The 19,394-nt window shown below is 51.0% G+C and overlaps 1 protein-coding gene across 1 annotated transcript; it reads right to left on the reverse strand.

Annotated features, from left to right (window-relative positions):
* Positions 1-553: 553 nt before the first annotated feature.
* Positions 554-17,952, reverse strand: ASB13 (ankyrin repeat and SOCS box containing 13). The gene is made up of 6 exons (XM_055431163.2): positions 17,592-17,952; positions 8,623-8,810; positions 7,128-7,278; positions 5,445-5,579; positions 5,081-5,272; positions 554-3,897 (listed from the first exon to the last, which is right to left on the reverse strand). Exons 1-6 carry the CDS (start codon positions 17,935-17,937, stop codon positions 3,770-3,772), a joined length of 1,140 nt encoding a protein of 379 aa, XP_055287138.2. The 5' UTR covers positions 17,938-17,952; the 3' UTR covers positions 554-3,769.
* Positions 17,953-19,394: the final 1,442 nt, after the last annotated feature.

A 19,394-nucleotide genomic window follows, 5' to 3' on the forward strand; every position in this document is an offset into this window, starting at 1 on the left:
AACTGTTTTCTTTTTCTTTAATGTTGTATCTATATGAGATGATCCACGTTCAGTAAATCTGAGGTGGTCATCATTTCATTGTGTGTGTTGTACACCTTAAACTCATATAGCACTGTATGTTAATTACAGTGCAACTAGAAGAAAAAAAAAAAAAGTAGAGCTACTGTCGGAGAAGGCAATGGCAAGCCACTCCAGTACTCTTGCCTAGAAAAATCCCATGGATGGAGGAGCCTGGTAGGCTGCAGTCCATGGGGTCGCTAAGGGTCGGACACGACTGAGCGACTTCACTTTTACTTTTCACCTTCACACATTGGAGAAGGAAATGGCAACCCACTCCAGTGTTCTTGCCTGGAGAATCCCTGGGATGGGGGAGCCTGGTGGGCTTCTGTCTATGGGGTCACACAGAGTCGGACACGACTGAAGTGACTTAGCAGCAGCAGCAGCAGAGCTACTGTACAATTGTGGTATAAGCACTCTTAGCAATACCATCTAACAACTTTCCAAAACACACGTACCAATTTATACCCCTGTTGGCTGTCTGAGTTGCCATTTGCCCAACATCCATTTTCATTTTTGTTAAGATGATGGTACTTAACAGTATCATTTCGTTGAAGTGTGTACTCACTAATGTGCATTTCCATCATCACTACTTTGGACAGGTTGGACAGGAAAGGACCAACCTTTCATGTCATGGGACATTTGAGGTTTCCTCTTCTATAAATTTCTTGTTCATAGTCTTTGCCTGCTTTATTTGGGGGGAGGGTAATCTTCTTCTGAATGATTTATAAAATATCCTTACATAGTTTGATCGGTAGTCATTTGTTATCTATATCGCAAATATCTTCTCCAAATCTGTCAGCTGCACATTGGGTTTTTTTATTTTTTAAAGAGAGTTGATTTACAATGTTGTATTAATTTCTGCTGTACAGCAAAGTGACTCAGTTTGTATATATATTCTTTTTCACACTCTTTTCCATTATGATTTATCACAGGATATTGAATATAGTTCCTTATGTGCACATTCAGTTTTAAAATGTAAACTGAGAGGTGTCCTGAGTGGATTACTCCTGAAATAGGTGGGAGAAGGAAATAGCAACCCACTCCAGTGTTCTTGCCTGGAGAATCTCAGGGACAGGGGAACCTGGTGGGCTGCCATCTCTGGGGTCGCACAGAGTCGGACACGACTGAAGCGACTTAGCAGCAGCAGCAGCTCAAAGTCAGAAAAGAATTGTTTACATGGTTGTAAGATGTGTGCATGTACTAAATCGCTTCAGTCACATCCGATTCTTTGAAACCGTATGGACTGTAGCCCATCAGACTCCTCTGTCCATGGGATTCTCCATGCAAGAATACTGGAGTGGGTTACCATGCCCTCCTCCAGGGTATCTTCCTGACCTAGGGATCGAACCCATGTCTCTTATGTCTCCTGTATTAGCAGGCAGGTTCTTTACCACTGGCATCACCAGGGAAGAGGTTTACACATCAACAAAGCCACAGTCATACATACAACAAAGTACAGTCATGCACACGACTTTAACATTTGAGAAGCACGTCACTGTTTTCAAGGCAACTTCTCACCACCGAATTTTGGCTTCATGAAAACATCTGAGCCTAACTGGCCCTATATTCTCATCCATGAGATTTGGTGGTTGATCATCATTTCCTTTCAATGATCAAAGTCTGACCTTGATCCCTCTCCGACAGCTGGGAAGACCCAGGCTCAGAGGGCTGAGGTGTGTCTTCAGCCAGTCCTAGGGAGGGGTCTATGCTCATCAGTTACATCTCAATAAAGTTGGGGGCAGCTACAGGAAGCCCTGGAATGTTAGTCATCTGATCCCTTGGGCAGGGTCTGTCCACACGCAGGTGTATGGAGGCCAGCACCAGGACAGGAGTGGCTGGAAGAGGGGCGCAGGAGACACACGTCCAGGACCGGCCAAGACCCAGAGGAGACAACAGCAGCCCCTCTGGCTCTCCCTGGATGAAGCCCACTCCGTGCTTCTGCCCGCCCCCAATAAGAAAAGGGCCATGTGCACTCAAGGATGGACTCACCCCAACTGATTTTATTGAGCAGTGAATGCGGGAACCAGACTCTGCGCCTGGTGTCCCACATGTGGAAACGTTAGCAGCTTTCACGGACAGAGGCAAGTTCCTGTTACAAAGATGAAAGGGCAGAACCTGGTGCTTTTTTTTTTTATTGTGATTAGTGCACACAGATACACTGATTGACCCAGAACACGTATCTACACCTGCAGCAAATGGGAGCGGCTCTTATCTCCTCGTACGAGGAAGCACCATCCTAACAGCCTCAGCAGTGGAGCAGAAAATACCCACCGCTGCCAGCACAGAACTTTCCACCATGTATGGGCCCCACCCATGTAGCCCTGCCAAGAGGCGTCCCTGGTCATGAGCACAGCTGGCGTGACCTTGACCCACCAGGCTCCTTCTTCCCCACACACTCTCTGGAGGAACCTGGTGAGGTCAACATTTCTGGGGACACTGGCTTGAGGCTTGACCCACAAGAGAGTTCATGAGGGGTACTTTCTCCATTGCCCCCCAAACCAAATAGACCTCAACTACTTATACAAACATCCTCTAGTTTAACCCCTGAGATTTTAAATTATGATACAGAATCTTAAGCAGACAGATGTAGTTTGAACATACTACGTCATGTTACCTCATGGTTTATAATGTAGAATTACTTGCTTCTTTCTATTACTAAAAACAGATTGTGCAACACTTTCCTGCCCTGACTAGATGACGAGTCTGATTCTTGTCCAGCTCACAGCACCAAGGCAGTGCCTGAAGCTCAGATGTTCCTTAAGTGTCCACAAAAAATGCATGAATCCACGCTCAACCTGGCAGAGGGCAACGTGACCTCTTCTGCCAACTGCAGAGCTTCAGGAAATTAGCAAAACTTGGGGTGGGCAAAGAATTCATTTAGCAGCTGTAGAAATATGAAAAACAGTCTCTAAAGAGTTTCCCAGTGGTGCTTCACAATGGAAATCACTACCCCAGGGAGGATGTCTAAGACGCCTTCCTGTTACCTGTTGCTTTACAGACTTGTTAACGAAACCTAAGTGCTACAGCACATGTGTCTAAAAGTTTTCATCACCAGCATACACTTTTTAAAAGAGCTGAGACCTCAGACTGGAGAAAAACTTCCTAAGAAACACTGTGGGAATAGGAAGCCTGATGCCTCCCCACTGAGACCCATATAAAGCCCCCTGAGTGATGGGCACCCCTGGACACAGGTGGGTCTCACAAGGTGCCAACCGTGGCTCCAGAAAACAGCGCCCAAGGGGGCAGGCTGTCCCCAAAGCACCAGCCCGGGCCCGGCCGGGACCCACTCCCAGGGGCCCACCCCCTGCAGTGCAGGCTCCTCCCTTTGCACATCCAGGGCCACCCAGCGCTGAAGGAATCAGGGGTGGTGCCTCCCAGGTGTGTGGAAACGGAATCAGAGCCCTGGCTCCCCAGCCCCACCTGGCCCCCCCATGCTTCTGGAGAGTCCTGAGAGTCCCTCTGAGGAAGGTCATGAAGAGAGACACCGGCATGGCCGGGAGGAACCTGGAGGGAGCTGGACCAAAGTCCAGGGAGGGCCAGCCCCGGGCCTTGGAAACATCCTCCAAGGGTCTGCACAGAAGACGAAACAGAACAGCCCAGAGGGACTCAGGGTGCTGCTCCCCACAGCAGCGGCACAGTGTCCAACATGGAGGGCAGAGAGCCCCCCTCGGCCCCGAGTCACTGGCCACCTGGACCTTGCGCCTGAAGCTCAGTTGTAGGAGAGGAAGTCGATGAGCCGGGGAGGGATGTCCAGCCTGGCGATCTTCTCCAGCCCTCTGACACCGGCCGCCCGCCTCAGGCTCACCCTGCAGAGCTGAGACAGGCTAAGAGGGGTCTCTGCAGAAAGGGACAGAATGTACATGAGGTCAGCTTGAGGAAGGAGTGCAGCAGCCTTCAGCATAACAAGAGCCGGGACAGAACTGCAGATACCTCCCCTTTCCCGCAAAGATGATGAACCCTGTGTACCCTCTCTGGAAGGCAGCCAGGAAGGACAGCCAGGGACTGGGACCCAGGACAGAATATCAGGAAATAGAATTCAGCTGACGGCCCCTGGGGTTTCATTTTGTGGGCTTTGGTTTTTGGGGGGATTTTTTTGGCTTTTGTGATTTTTCTTTTTGCACCATAATGTTATAACTGAGCACATGGATTCGTCAGCAAAGCACAAATCTGCAGCCAGTAGGCTTGTTTGTCAAACTTCCAGACAGATGAGGGTTGGGCAAGGGTTCAGGCAGCCAATGCTGACTGCCCACCCCTGCAGTTCCAAGCCCCAGGGGCTCTGCTCCGGAGCACTGCAGCCACAGGGACCCATGAAGAACTGACCCACAGGGCAAAGGGTCAGGACCGCAGGCCTGAAGATGAAGCCTGGAGCTACAGCTCACAAGGGACATGCACCAGGGCCAAAGAAGGAACATGCCTGGAGAGCCCTGACCGTTGGGCCATAGGAACGTGTACAGAGTAGAGCTTGGCCCCAAAGGCTGCCTTTAGGACCATCAGTGTTTGATCAAAATATCAATATATATTAACCAAAGAGAGTATTCTCAACTTATGAAATGTTATGAAAGAAAAACTTCTTTGAAAGAAAAATGAACTACTGGTGACATTCCTTTTCCCAGTTACTTTCTCCTAAATTATTTGGAAGCAGGAAGAGAAAACACCTTCTAGAAAATGTTTTCTGGACAGACATGGATGGTATTTGCCTCTCAATCCATGACGGATTTTGGTTGGGTCAGGTTGGCAAAATGTTTAATGAATGGGCTTTTTTTTTTCCAATTGGTATTTGAAAGCCTCTTGTGACTGCAATTCCATATAAACTCTTAAAAATGTGTCCCCAGAGAGGAGGCCTTGTCTTAGCTGGTGGTTTGTCCTCTGTTGGCTGAAGATCCGGGCCTGTATCTGCATCATCACAGGGACCCGTCTGAGTAAAGGGAGGATCGTCTGATCGTCTCAGAGGCTCCCGCAAGCGGTCCCCGCAACCCCAGCGCGCAGACGTGGCGCCAGAAGCCACTACGCACACACTCACTCTCATAGTGCTCCAGGCACCTGGCGGGGGCACTGCTGGCCCATGTGTAGTCCGACGGCTTCCGCCCCCGGTTGTCGCGCGCGTAGATGTTGCCCCCAAACTGGATGAGCATCTCGATGAGGTCCACGTTCTTCACCTTGGCCGCGTGGTGCAGCGCCGTCTCGTGGAGCTTCGCCGCGTTCACGTTGGCCCCTGCAGGGGTCGGGAGTGGGGTCAACGATCGACAAGGAACACGGACACAAAAGCAGCAGCCCCTCCACAGAAATGCAGTCAACCTCTGCGGCAGCGGGCGGCGCAGGTGGAAACACTGCTGCGCTGAGCCCGAGGCTGAGGTGGAAGGGTGGGAGGGGCAAAGACTACGCACCCGCATTGAGTAGCGCTTTGACGCAGTCCAGATGCTCGCGGGCGCAGGCAACGTGCAGAGGGGTCCCAAAGTGGCAGTCGTGTGCTTCCAGGTTGGCCCCAACGTCGATCAGAAGCCTCACACACTCGGAACTTCCTTAAAAGAAACGGAGGCAGAGGAAAAAGCCTCGTGATCACGCGGAGGAAAAAACCGCAGGTATTTGGAGTTACAGGCGTGACTGGAGCGAGCTCAGCAGCAGCAGGAGACAGGGGAGGTGCGCTGCAAATCACGGGAGCATGGGGTGGGCATCCTTCCCTGGGGAGCTCGCCCACTATCCCCCAAAGCCCGCCAGGCAAGGCAACAAGGGGAGAGCTCCACGGACCTATACCCAGCGCTGGGAGAACACAAAGTTTGGGTCACCAACTATGGACGCAAAGCTCCCTGGCCCTCGTGGAGAGAAGGGTCTCCCCACCTCTGGTTGTTTCCCAAGCTGTATTTGAAACGCCAAGCTGCCTGGATGAACTTCCCTAAACTTTCCTACCGCAGGGGTTCCCTGCACCCTCCCAGCTGACACCTTTCTGGCCTCTTCCCTGGCTTTTCTCCAGCATCTTTAACTCAAGTTTGGGGTTGAGTTTAGGTCGGGCTCCATCCATCCCAGACGCCATCCTCTCTCATTTCTTGATGATGCCTGCTCCACCTCCACCACCAGGCTGTGGCCATTTTCATGTGGACTCATCCCCTACGACCAGGTCCTCTCCACTCCCCAGCCAGCCTCCTCCTCACCCTGAGTCGACCTGGACCTTGGGCTGTCCTCTCCCCACATCAAATCTAACCACCCTCTGCCTGAGCTCTCCTGTGTGTATGTGCAATGCACACACTAACTTCTAGCTTGGTTTTCTCTTCTTAATCTGTCCCTTGTCCATCTCATTGGCAGGACCCTGCTGGTGAACCTAAGATGAGTGAAGGAATAAAAAAACTTCTCTTCCCCAGGCTGTGCATGGATGGATGGCTGCTAAACGAATCTTTCAAAAATGTGTTCCTAGCATTCAGCATCCGCTCAAAAACCTTCAGAGCTGCCTGAAGCGGTCCCCATCGACAAAGGTGACCTGGCAGTGGGATTCGGGGTGCTGGCAGCAGAGACAGGGGAGCCGTAGGAGAGCCCAGGTCCCAACAAGAGCAGCGAGCCAGAGCATTGCACCCACCAAAGCCCAGGACAGGTGTGCAAACTTTGCTGTAAACAGTGGAATCCAAACTGCCTAGTCTAGTCTCTCAAATATTTCTGGCCTGCTGGTCTCACCCTAAATTTCCAGTTCTGCCTGTCATAGCTCCTCTCCTAGGCATGTCTGAGCCCGTGAGACTGGAGCAGCCGTGTCCTCCTACCCTCTGAAATCCATCCTTTCTCTGGGGGCAGCTGAAAACCACCAGCGCCCAGCTCCTCTGAGAGCATCTGCCTCGAGGATGTGTCTGGGCCTCCTCTTCCTGCCAGATCAGGGACTCTCAGGGCAGCCCACGAGGTGAGCGGCTGCAGGTGAGCGGCTGCAGGGGGCACCTGACTCCCAGGTGAGCATCTGAAAGATGCTGATTGGCTAACACCCTGCCTTCAGTCCGGGTGAGCACTGAATCTCCAGGAGGAAAAGCACCAGACTCCACAGCTTCACCAGCCATCGGACAGCCTCCCTGGCATCTAGGCCTCTGCCAACTCACCGCTCATGCAGGCCTCGTGCAGCGGGGATGCTGTGTACAGGGGCGGGTTGACCTTGGCCCCATAGGAGAGCAGGAGCTTCACACACTCGACGCTGCCCGAGGCACAGGCATCACAGAGCGGGGTGCTGCCGTCAATGTTGCGGGCATCCACCTGGAGGGAGGGTAACAAGCGTCGGAGGGTGGAGGAGAGGGTGCCGGCCACTCATGCTCTGATGCACGTTCATCTCTGCAAAGACACTGCGTGGTGCTCCTAAGTCCTCAGGTTTTCCATTACGTATCTTCCCTAGTGGCTCAGAAGGTCAAGAGTCTGCCTGCAATGCAGGAGACCTGGGTTCAATCCCTGGGTTGGGAAAGTCCCCTGCAGAAGGGAATGGCAACCCACTCTAGTATTCCAGGAGAATCCCATGTACAGAGGAGCCTGGAGGGCTACAGTCCATGGGGTCGCAAAAAGTTGGACACGACTGAGTGAAGAACACCATTACGTGCTGAGGCACCGTCCCAGGCGAGTGCGCTCACAGACCGCAGGGCGTGCCTACGGGAGCCTAAGTACAGCCAGCAAGCGATTTAGGGCTTTTCTTTCAACTCAGCCTCATTCCTGCCACCACCCAACACCTCATTAGCACAGGCAGGGTAGGAAAACCAGCTTTAACTCGAGCCCCATCTAGGAGGAGTGCCCAAAACTGTCTAACCATGCCTCTTCTAGCTGGAAAATCACAGAGCAGGAAAAGGCAACTCCCCAAACTGGCAGATTCCACTTAGAATTTGTTCAAATTCAGCTGTTACTTGGATTCATGCTGAAGCTTGTTCCATTTCCTCTGGAACTGCCATCATAGCCAAATTCTGGGAAGAGTGAGCAGTGCACAGCCTTCCCTTCTTCCTCACCTCCCCCCATCGCTGTCCTGTGGGAGCCAAGCCAGCTCCTACCAGCCTGCCCAGCCCACTGGTAAAGACCCAGCAATTCCACCTTCCCAATACCCAGTACGGCTGTGAGTCCTTAACTAGGGAGAGCAGCGAGTCAGTCTTGCTTTTGTTCCTTTCTACTTAGCCTTTCCAGAGCTAGTTTGCCAGCGTCCCACATAATCATCCTGCTCTCTGAACCCAAACAGCTCCTGCAGCCAAGGCCCCACCAGCCCCATAGGCAGCTGGCCTCTGAGAGGTGCACAGCCTGGCTCATCTCCAAAGCTGGCCCAGCTCTGCAGAGCAGAGCTCGCCACCACTTTGCGAAAACCTCTTCTCTTCCACCACCAGTGACCTCCCAACAGCCAGTCCACAGGCTTCCTCACTTCAGGGTGTGGTTGCCATAGAGATCGGCCCCTCTACAGCCCTCTCTGGTTTCCTCCTTCCTTTCCTCCTCAGCCTCCTGCAGTGGTTTCCTTTCTTTCTGTGTGCTCACAGCACACAGAACACTATCCCCAAGCCTCTTTTCCTCTAGAACTTGCCCTGCCATTCCGGGGGTGGGGGTGGGGGTGGGGGTCTGTGCTACAGGGTGGCTTACCTGGGCCCCAGCGGCCAGCAGCAGCTGCACGCACTGCACCTGGCCCTGCAGACTGGCCGCGTGCAGGGGCGTGATGGAGTCCACTGTGACCTGATTGACACAGGCCCCACTCTCAATCAGCTGCTGCAGCTGTCGGGTCTCCCCCCGCTGGGCCGCCTCGTGCACAGGGGTGCGCTCCACCCAGAAACCTGGAAAGGAAAACAGGTAATGCTAAGACCATGCCACTTCTGTCCAGGTCAAATGAATGCACGTATGACCCCAGGACCCTTTATGAAACCTAAGCCACTGTATACACCAAAGTGTAATTGGTCCAGACACCCCTATTCAAAATCCTTGAGTGATCCCCACTGCCTGGGTTCAGAGTCCAAGTCTTTGGGGAGGCACCTCCTTGACCCCTCTCCTACCATTGCCCCCCACAAGCCTGTTCTCCAGCCACACTGCTGGCTCATCATGGTTTCCTGTCCTGGCACACCTGTGGCTCTGCACACATTCTCTCTGCTTGAGAAGCCCACCTTTGCCCCCACCCCAGCCATCCATTCTGCAATCTCCTTAGTTTAGATGTTATGCCGTCCACGTGGACCCATTTGAAATATCTCCTTCTCCAGGAAACACATCTTCCACAACCCTCGCACCTATATACTCATAACATGGCATTTATATTTCCGCTATCCTTGCCTGGGAGAGCCTTCAAAGCAAGGACTTCTTTTAATTCAGTTTATCAGATTCCTCAGGATTTCCTACAGTAAATCATGTCACCTGCATTCAGAGGTAGCTTTGCTTCTCCCTCTCTAATCCGGATGCCTTTTCTTTTTTTTTTGCCTAACTGCTTTGGCTTGAATGTGCAGCTGCACATTGAACAGAAGTACCAAAAGACACCTCCTGCCTTGTTCCTGGTCCTGGGGCAAAATCTTTGTCCTCCAGTTGTTAAGACTCCATGCTTCAACTGTAGAGGATGTAGGTTTGATCCCTGTTTGGGAAACTAAGATCCAGCATGCTGTGCGGTGTGGCCAAAAATAGCTTTGTCCTTCACCACAAAGCATCACATGAGCTGTGGGTTTTCATGGATGTCCTTTATCAGGTCAAGGATATTCTCTTCTATTTCTAGTTTTTTGAGTGTTTTTATCATGAGAGGGTGTTGGATTTGTCAAGTACTTTATCTGGATCTATGGCAATGATCATGTTAGCTATTTTTTCTTAATAATATCAAAATGGTGTAATACATTAATTGATTTTTAGATGTTCAACCAACCATGTGTTCTTGGGATAAATTCCACTTGGTCATGGTGTATAATCTTTTTATATGATAGAGTTGGTTCACACATATTTTGAGGATTTGAGGGTCTGTGTTCATAAGAGTCACTTTTCTTGTGATTGGTATATTTATCTGGTTTTGGGGTCAAAGTAATACTGGCCTCAGAGAATGAATTGGGAAGTATTCCCCCCGTTTAAATTTTGGAATAGTTTATAAGAACTGGTATTAAATCTTTAAATATTAGGTCAAATTCATCTGTGAAGACATCTGGGTCTGGGCTTTCTTTAAGTTTTTATTTAGATTTTTTTTTTTTGAGTCAGTTTTGGTAGTTTGAAGTTTGCCTCTTTTTAGGAACTTGTGTACTTCATCTGTGTTATCTAATTTGTTGGCATACTGTTTGTTATGGACTGAACTGTGTCCCCCAAATCCATAAGTTGAAGCTCTAACTTCTAACACCTCAGAATGCGATGGTATTTGGAGACATAATTATAGAAGTCATTAAATTAAAGGAAGCTTATTAGTGTGGGCCCTAATCCAGTATGACTGGTGCCCTTAGAAGAAAAGGAGGTTAGGACACACAGATACCAGGGATCTGGGTGAATGAAGCAAAGACCATGTGAGGACATAGCAAGAAAGCAGGCGTCTGCAAACACAGGAGAGAGGCCTCAGGAGAGGTGAGCCCCACAAATGCAGAATCCAAGCTTGGGGAACTTCATACTTACTGACCCCGGAAGAAGACCCCAGTATGTCTCCCAGTCAGAATGAGTAGCCACCTGAGTGCCTGTCTTTGGAGGGGGTAGGTAGTGGAAAGCGGCTATGGATCACTTTCAGGTCAATCTCGGGGGAGCAGATTGAGCAGCTGCAACTCTCAAAAATGAAGAGGATGGGGGCCCTGGGTCTTGCAAGAAGGAGGAAAGTGCAGCTCAGGAAGATGGGTGCAGGGGAGACCCAAGCATCCACTGAGCAGCCTGTGCAGGTAGACACAGCCTCCCCCACCATGGAGCACAAAGATGGAAAGACGTGACAGTGAGCAAGCAGTTCACAGTCATGGGCAGGGGGTGGATAACCAATTCAAAACCTCAGGATGACTGCAGTACTGGAGGAACAGGTCAAGTTACAGGAACTTAGAAGCAAGACGACCCACGTCCAGGCTGTCCAGGGCCTGTCGGGAAAGCATCACAGAGGAGGTGGGGCTATGGCCAGCCTGCCGGGCATCACCTGCTGGCTCTATTCCCAGTGCCTGGCACAGTGTGAGGCCCCGCAAAGGTGCTCACATGACTTGCTTGTTGAGTGAATAAGGGATGAATGAATGGAAGGAATTACTAATATGAATTATAAAGCCTGGACATAAAATTTTTTAAAGAAAATCTAATTGTATCTCTTTCTGACCAGTCTACAGAGGAAGTGCAGCTTACTGGGAACCATATTTTCTAAAGAATAAACAACGGCTACATTTGTCTTAGCAGCAGCCGAGGGCAGAGATCAGAAGCAGCAGATATGATTACCAAGGAGAGAATTTCTGTGTCTCAGGGGCACCGATGGGAAGGGGGACCGTATATATCAGAATAAAGAATGCCTACAACTAAACAACACAAATAACCTGTTATAAAAAGTAACGAGTAACTTTAGATATTTCTCTAAAGAAGATATACAGATGGTCAACAGGCACATGAAAAGATGCTCACCACCAATCGTCAGAGAAATGCACATCAAAACCACAATGAGATACCACCTCACACCCAATAGGATGGCGACTATCAAAAGAACAGAAAATAGATGTTGGCAAAGATGTGGAGAAATTGGAACCTTTTTGCGCTGCTGGTGAAAAAGCAAAGTGGTACAGGCACTTTGGACAGGAGTACTGCGGTTCCTCAAAAATTAAAACAGAACTACCAGACAACCCAGCAATGTTTATCCAAAGAAAGTGCAAACACTAACTCGATAAGATATAAGTACCCACGTTCACTGCAGCATCATTTACGGAAAGTACCTGAGTGCCCATGGACGGACGAATGGATAAAGAAGATATGATATATACACACCATGGAATATTATTCAGCCTTAAAAAGGAGAGAGATGCTGACACAGGCTGCAACATAAAAGAACCTCAGGGACATGACGCTCAGTGAAATAAGCAAGTCACAAAAAGACAAATACTGTATGATTCCACTTACATGAGGTTCCCAGAGTCAAAATCATAGAGACAGAAAATAGAATAGTGGCTTCTGGGGGGAAAGGGGAAGGGGAGCAATAGGGAGGTGAACAGGTGCAGAGTTTCCATGATATAAGATGAAAAATTCTAGAACTCTGTTATACCAAAATGTGCATGTAGTTTATACTACTGAACTGCACAATGAAAACTGACCATCTTCACCATTTCTGTGGGTTTTTTTAGCCAGAGTGAAAACTTTAAAAATTCTTTTTTAAGGGAGTAACAAAGATGGAGGAGGCCCCAGCAGTGGGGGAGGTGTTAACCACAGCTGGTACCAACCATAGGGTGTCATCAAGAGGGGACAGCTTTACATCATGGGGGAGCCAGGGGGAAGTGGCAGTTTCAGTGGTCTCTGAAGACCCCTGGTAGCAAAGGGGAGGGGAGAGCCACCCCAGAGATAAAGAACACAGGGTGCCTTGTGGCTGAAAGGAAGTGCAGCTGCAAGAAGGCGCGCTGGCCGGCAGTGGGAAGCTCGTTAGCCCCCACCCCTCCCCCTCCACCACTGCATGCCCTCCCTCACCACAGTGAGAAGGCTGGGAGGGTCGGAATATACTTATCAACCTTAAAGCAAAGAGCCTGCAGGGAAGAGAGGCAGGAAGACGCCATGCTAGTGGACCCACTGAGCTCAGGCTGTTTCCAGCCCTGTGCCTGGACCCCACGTATGACCCGGTGCCCCACCCCTGGACCACTCCCCTGGGAGAGGGTCAGTCAGTCAGTTCAGTTCCTCAGTCATGTCCAACTCTCTGCGACCCCATGGACTGCACCACGCCAGGCCTCCCTGTCCATCACCAACTCCTGGAGCTTGCTGAAACTCATGTCCATCACATCAGTGATGCCATCCAACCATCTCATCCTCTGTCGTCCCCTTCACCTCCCACCTTCAATCTTTCCCAGCATCAGGGTCTTTTCCAATGAGTCGTTTCTTTGCATCAGGTGGCCAAAGTACTGGGGAGGGGCCGTCCTGGAAACCTGAGACCCTCCCTCTGGGATGAGGCTTCCCCTGAATCCCAGCCCTGCCACATAATCGGTCTTCTGGCTCCCCATTCCCATCAACCCCTCCCTCCTATCACACCCCCTCTGGTCTTCCCCTCCCTACTTCCCACTTAGCACTCCCCACTTAGCATTAGCATCTAAGTCATCAGCGGATCATGGGGTGGCCTGCTTCAGACCCTTGCTCTTGTCTCTGGAATAATCCACATAATCCACATGCCTTTGCAGGCCAGGAATACAGACCCTCCAGGATGGAGTCCCAGCCCCTTTTACCAGGCTCCCCCCATCCCCCCACATCCTCCCATCTCACCACTCCCCCACACACCCTTGTCGCCAATCGCACAGAGCCTCAGGTAGCTGACACAGGGTCCAGTGATGGAGGGTCCAGGTGTGCTGTCTCCCACTCAGCCCCACTCCTCCTCCCCACCGAGGCTGGCTCTCAGCTCCTTGAGGGAGCCTTCCGGCATGCAGCCCCTACCTGCACCCTCCTTCAGGCCGCCCCTGTACACACACCTGCCCCTGACTCCCCGACTCCCCTTCCACAAGCATCTTCATGGCAGGACCTCAGCCGCCCACCTCCCATTCCATCACCACACTTAACACACAGGTATCGAACACACACATTCTCCCCAGGAGCATGTTCTGACTGCCAGACTGAACTTCCCCCGCTGCAGCCGGGTCAGTCCCCCACTGCCAGAGTACACCCCTCGACCGGCCCGTCACAGGCCTGCCCAGCCCAGACACTGACCTGGGCCACGCCTGTGGCCTCGCCCACTCCAGCCATGCCACGTGCCAGGGCATCAGTCAGTTGCAAGACAGCCAAGGCCAAGGTCCCCAGAAGACACCGCCTGCCTTCTCTACACACTGCCCAGGGGTGGGTGTTCGGGACCCTCCACCCGAATAGCCAGCAATCTGGCCAGGTGGAAACCTCTGGGAGCTGGAGTCAGCACGGGTGAATATTTACACCAGGGGAAGCAGCAAATCAGAACAGGCTTTTCCTTTTGTTTGTTTGTTTTTTATCCTTTTTCTCCAGAGAGCCAATTTACCAGTATCCCGCTTAGTCATCCAGAGCCCGGAATCCGGCTCTTTGAGCCCAAACAGCAGCTCTCAGCCACGGGCCTGCCAGCCCTCCAGAGAGCCTGTCCCTCCCGGAGAGCCTACACCTCTGGCGGGCACGGCCTGCCAGGCGTCTGGCCCACATGCACAGCAGAGCTCCTATCAGCCCTACCCGACTGTCCGGAGTCCAGAGCCTGGCCCCGGTGCTGACCCTGACTCTGACCCTGACCACTCCTCCCCAGCCAGACAGCCCCTCCACGCAGTAGCTTCATGCTAACAAAGAGTGTTTTCCAAAGGCCAGAGAGAACACCTCCATCACAAGCGGATCCAACAGCTCAGCATCCACCAGGCACCCTTCAGTGTCACTTGGGCCAGAATCTGGCTCCAAGTCTGTCATGAAGGGCAGCCCGGGGCCCTCACTGCAGAGATTGAAATAAGCCTTCTCCCCAAATATCCCAGTAAATATTCTTGACATGATGACAGGTAAGCTTTCCCTTACCCCATCCACAGCTGCGGGGCACCTTTGTGGGGATGTAGCCAGGGTGAGCGGTCCCTGAAGCTTCAGTGAGCTGGTGTTCCGAGGCCTGCTCTCAGCGGGCTCTCTGGAAAGTCAGGGATCCCCAGTGACTTGTCCCCCAAAGTCCCAGAAGGTCAAGGATTTGTGGGTACAAAGAAAAGATGAAGAGCTAAAAGGACCAGAAATCATGGCAAAGTGTACCCACCCATCTAATACTGCTGCTACTGCTGCTAAGTCACTTCAGTCGTGTCCGACTCTGTGTGACCCCATAGACGGAAGCCCACCAGGCTCCCCCGTCCCTGGGATTCTCCAGGCAAGTACACTGGAGTGGGTTGCCATTTCCTTCTCCAATGTGTGAAAGTGAAAAGTGAAAGTGAAGTCACTCAGTCATGTCCGACCCTTAGTGACCCCACGGACTGCAGCCTACCAGGCTCCTCCATCCATGGGATTTTCTAGGCAAGAGTACTGGAGTGAGTGAAAAAACAAAACAGAGCCGAAGACCCGTAAGGACAGACAGACAGCGCCTGAGAATGGCAAACAACTCCGTGAGATGCCTTAGGGGCCAGAGACACACGCCTGCAGATAGCTGGGCACAGGTGGTGCTTATTAAATGCTTGATCATGACCACCCATCTTACAGTGCTGTCCGAATTCAAGTTCAGTGTGCTTGAAACTACCAGTCACCTTGACTCTAAGGGAAGACAGAAATCTTCATTTTTATATGTATTAATAGAAACCCTTACTTAGCACTTGGGGCAAAGTATTTTGATGCTTTTGAAGAGGTTTTTTGAGCGAGGTCTTTTTTCAGTGTTTTCATGATCAATACCCCAAATACTGTTTGTTGGTAAACTTGAGGTCAAGCGGCAACACCACATAGTTTTTAAAATGTGTTAAATTGGGTAAAAAGAGAAAAGGTTTACCTTCCTACAGGAACAAGACAGTCAAAGCTTAGCTAAGAGGGAAAAAGAAAGTGAAAGCAAAAGAGACAAGTGGGAAGAGGTTATGGAAGCAGTGGAAGACAGCCAGGGAAAGGGAGGGAAAGAGCTTCTTAAACACATTTTATGAGAAACGCCGGAATCAGACGCTCGCCCTCCCTCCCTTCCTGACCTCTCATCCAATAATCTGCCGCCCCAACCCCTCCCCTACAGTGCTTAGGACCCAGGGGTGTGAGCTGGGGAGGATGGTTATACCAAAAAATCAAAACTCCTTTGTACTGCTGTAGTTGGCAGCCACTCCTGGCCACAGCGAGTGCCCAGAACACCAACTGGTATTAAAATCAACCTAATTTCATTCAAACATTTTTATTAGTAGTGTAATGCACGGCCCAGAGGATTCTCCACTAGCTAGACACTTCTGGAATGCAGCCTTCTCTAAGGCAGAAACAAGACGCACAATTTGAGATTTTTAAGGAAGTTGATCTCCCAGCCAGGGCACCGATTATCTAGATCTCTAAAAGTACTTTCACTACAATTCTAATTTTAGAAAATGAAATCCCGGAATTCCTTGGCAGTCCAGTAGCTAGGTCTCAGTGTTCTCACTGCCAGGGCCCTGGGTTCAACCCCTGGTTGGGGAACTAGGATCCCACAGCCATCCAGCAAGGCCAAAAAAAGAGAAAACAAGCAAACAAAACCCATCAGATTCTGCAGACTCAACAGAAGGGTGAACTTGGAGACTTGAATGGGGATGCAGGTTGACCTACCATCCTGATCATGGACACCCGGAGGCAAAGACGTTTCTCAGAGCCTGAAAGTGACATCATGCAGCGATAATGGATGGGAATGGTGCTCCCCAGTCCCCTGAGAATCAGCAGCGGACAACACGCATCCATCCTAGTCACAAACACACCCAGCACTACACATCGATTATAGATGACCTTATCTGAAGGATTCTTTACCACTGAGCCACCAGGGAAGCCACTGAACCTTGTACATGAACAAAAATACTACAGTGTGTCTAAATAGGTGTCCGTGGTCAGCTGTTCATTGCCTGTTTCATTGAACCAACCAAACACAGCTCACACTGGCAGGGTCAAAGTCCTGTGCTTGCCTAGGATGAGAACGCTAAGTAAAAACAGAGACGCTTACTAAATGACTTTGATCTTGTTGAAGGCAGCTGTTTTGCAACATCATTAAAATATCTTTGCTTTGCTAGGACTGCAATTCCTCTTAAACTAAATTTACCCTTAAGACTTCTCACTTTTATTCGCACTACATTTTTTATGAGCATTAAAAGTACTGTGTAGATTTTTCTCTTTCCAGGCTTTCAAAGTGTTTTCACTGCTCATGTCATTTGCCCTAGAATTACTCGGTAAGCAGGGAGGCTTGCTTCCCCTGAGAATGGCCCTTTGCCCTCGCATCCATTTTATTCTAGGGAAGGCTCAACAAAGAATCAAGGTCGCGTGTCCCACACAGTGCAACACGGCCACACACTCCTTCTTGATCGGATTCCTGGGTGTCTCGTAGGATGCTAATGACCCCGCGCACGACCCTCCCACTGGGTGCCTGGAAGGCAGTCTGCTTCAACTCTGGTACCAGGGCTGCCCTACCAGTGGTGCCACGCGAGCACTTTCTAGGTTCTCCTCGGAACCTGGCAGTGACCACACACAGCCCCGCATCCTCCCCAGGTTGCTGGGCGCTCGGGGGGGTGGGGGAGGTAGGGATGTCTGCGGTTCTGAAGTCACAAGGATGACCAGCCCTGCGACGCGCGTGCCGACGGGGGAACCTGGAGCGGGACGCAGAAACAGCGTCTGAGCTGCACGGGACCCCCGGACCTGCTCCTTTAACGCCACGGCCCTCCGAACCGACCCAGTACCCGCCAGAAGGCCCTGGTCACCCCTCAGAGCAGGACACGTCCCCGCTGGGGGCGAATGTCACCAGATGCAGCTCTCGGTCCCCGAAGCCGGCCCCGCCCCCCACACACACACACCCCGCGCCTCGCACGTACCCACGTCGCCCAGGAAGCTGCCGTCCGAGGCGCGGAGCTCCATGACAGCGGCTCCCGCGCCCCGGTCCGCGGCTCCGCCACTCGCACCGCCGCGGGAACCTGGGCCGGGAACGCGCCGCCCGCTGGGCGGGGACGTTTGGCGTCGCGGCGCGTCCGGCCGAAGCGGCTTAGAGCCGGGAGTTGTAGTTCCCCGCTCCGCCGGCGCGGCTCCCGGGCGGGCCCCGGGCCAGCGCCACGCCGCGGCCACCTGCGTCCAACTCCGCGGCCGCCGCCTCGGGCTTTTCTGTACGAACGTATGCTCGTGTGCAAAATATTTCTTCGTGTGCAAACCGTGACATGTTTCCATGTGCAGAAGGGATCAGTGTGCAAACCTGTACAGGTGTCCTGAAAAACACGTGTCCAGGTGCAATGTATATCCACATGCAAAATATGCCCGTTTGTCCATGTGCGTGCGCGTCCGTGTCGGTGTGCAAAACGTGACTGTGTGCAAAGTATTTCCACATGTCCAAGAATCCACGGGTAAAACCTGCCTCCGTGAGGAAAAGATGTGTGTGCTTGCAAATAGCGCCCACATGTCCATGTATAGAGTTTCCAGCTGCCACAACTCACTACTTTTCTTTGCATTGATCTACCTAGGCAAAGCTCATCCCCCCCACCGCCCCCCACATGCTTTCATTTTAAACATATATTTCCTACCAGAGTTGGCGTGCTCCTGCTTCTTTCATCTTTCCAGAGAAATCGTATATTCCAAATTGTTCACATCACACACACACCACACTTTTTGAAATCTCCTAAGAACTGATGCTTTTGCACTGTGGTGCTGGAGAAGACTCTTGAGAGTCCCTTGGACTGCAAGGAGATCCAACCAGTCCATTCTAAAGGAGATCAATCCTGGGTGTTCATTGGAAGGACTGATGCTAAAGCTGAAACTCCAATACTTTGGCCACCTCATGCAACGAGTTAACTCACTGGAAAAGAGTCTGATGCTAGGAAGGATTGGGGGCAGGAGGAGACGGGGACGACAGAGAATGAGTTGGCTGGATGGCATTACCGACTCGATGGACTTGAGTTAGTGAACTCCGGGAGTTGGTGATGGACAGGGAGGCCTGGCTGTGCTGTGATTCATGGGGTCGCAAAGAGTCAGACACGACTGAGCAACTGAACTGAACTGAACAGAAATGAAGGACCTGTTTACAGATTCCAAGTAGGCAATTGAGTAATTGAACTGTTTTGGTGGTTTTTTTTTTTTTTTGCAAACAAGCTTACAAAGTTGAGGTTTAATCTTGTCAACGTTTGTTGCAGTCACATCACTGAGATCTGCACTGAGCCTAAATGCAGAAGTTAGTTTGAGCTGAAAAGTAAACATATCAGGAATGATCCTGCCTGGAAATACGTAAGGACTAGCATACAGTTGGGAGACCTGGGAGAGGTCTCCCCTGAGATTGAGTCTTTACCTCCAGTCTGGACCACTGGAGCTGTATCCGCAAGGGTTTGAACCCCATCTATCCAAATTCCAAACTCGGGGAAATTCCTTGCCCCGGGTGTGGGAGTAACATTTCAAGCATATTTCCATAAGATGTTAAGGAAAAAGCCAAATGACCTTTTTGACCAAAGCAATAGTATAGCCATTTCAGTTTTCTTATGGGTGAATATACTCCTATACTTTTAAATATATTTATATCTTTGAATCTAAAGTGTGTCTCCTGCAGATTATAGTTATATCATCTTTAAAAAAAATATTTATTTGGCTGTGCCAGGTTTTAGCTGTGACACTTGGGATCTTCTATCTTTCTTGAGGCATTT

The sequence above is a fragment of the Moschus berezovskii genome, chromosome 15 (genome assembly GCF_049115385.1).
Source record: "Moschus berezovskii isolate FMDL1 chromosome 15, NW_MosBer_1.0, whole genome shotgun sequence".
In the NCBI taxonomy this organism is placed as follows: domain Eukaryota; kingdom Metazoa; phylum Chordata; class Mammalia; order Artiodactyla; family Moschidae; genus Moschus; species Moschus berezovskii.

Bases quoted from the DNA above. Each gene is read 5' to 3' on its own strand.
- ASB13 (XM_055431163.2), bottom strand. From the start codon at position 17,937: ATGGAAACATGTCACGGTTTGCACACGAAGAAATATTTTGCACACGAG. The intron at 8,811-17,591 runs GTACGTGCGAGG...TTTCCTTTCCAG, and splicing joins CAGCTTCCTGGGCGACGTGG to GTTTCTGGGTGGAGCGCACC. The intron at 3,898-5,080 runs GTGAGTGTGTGC...CCCTTTCTGCAG, and splicing joins GTGCCTGGAGCACTATGAGA to AGACCCCTCTTAGCCTGTCT.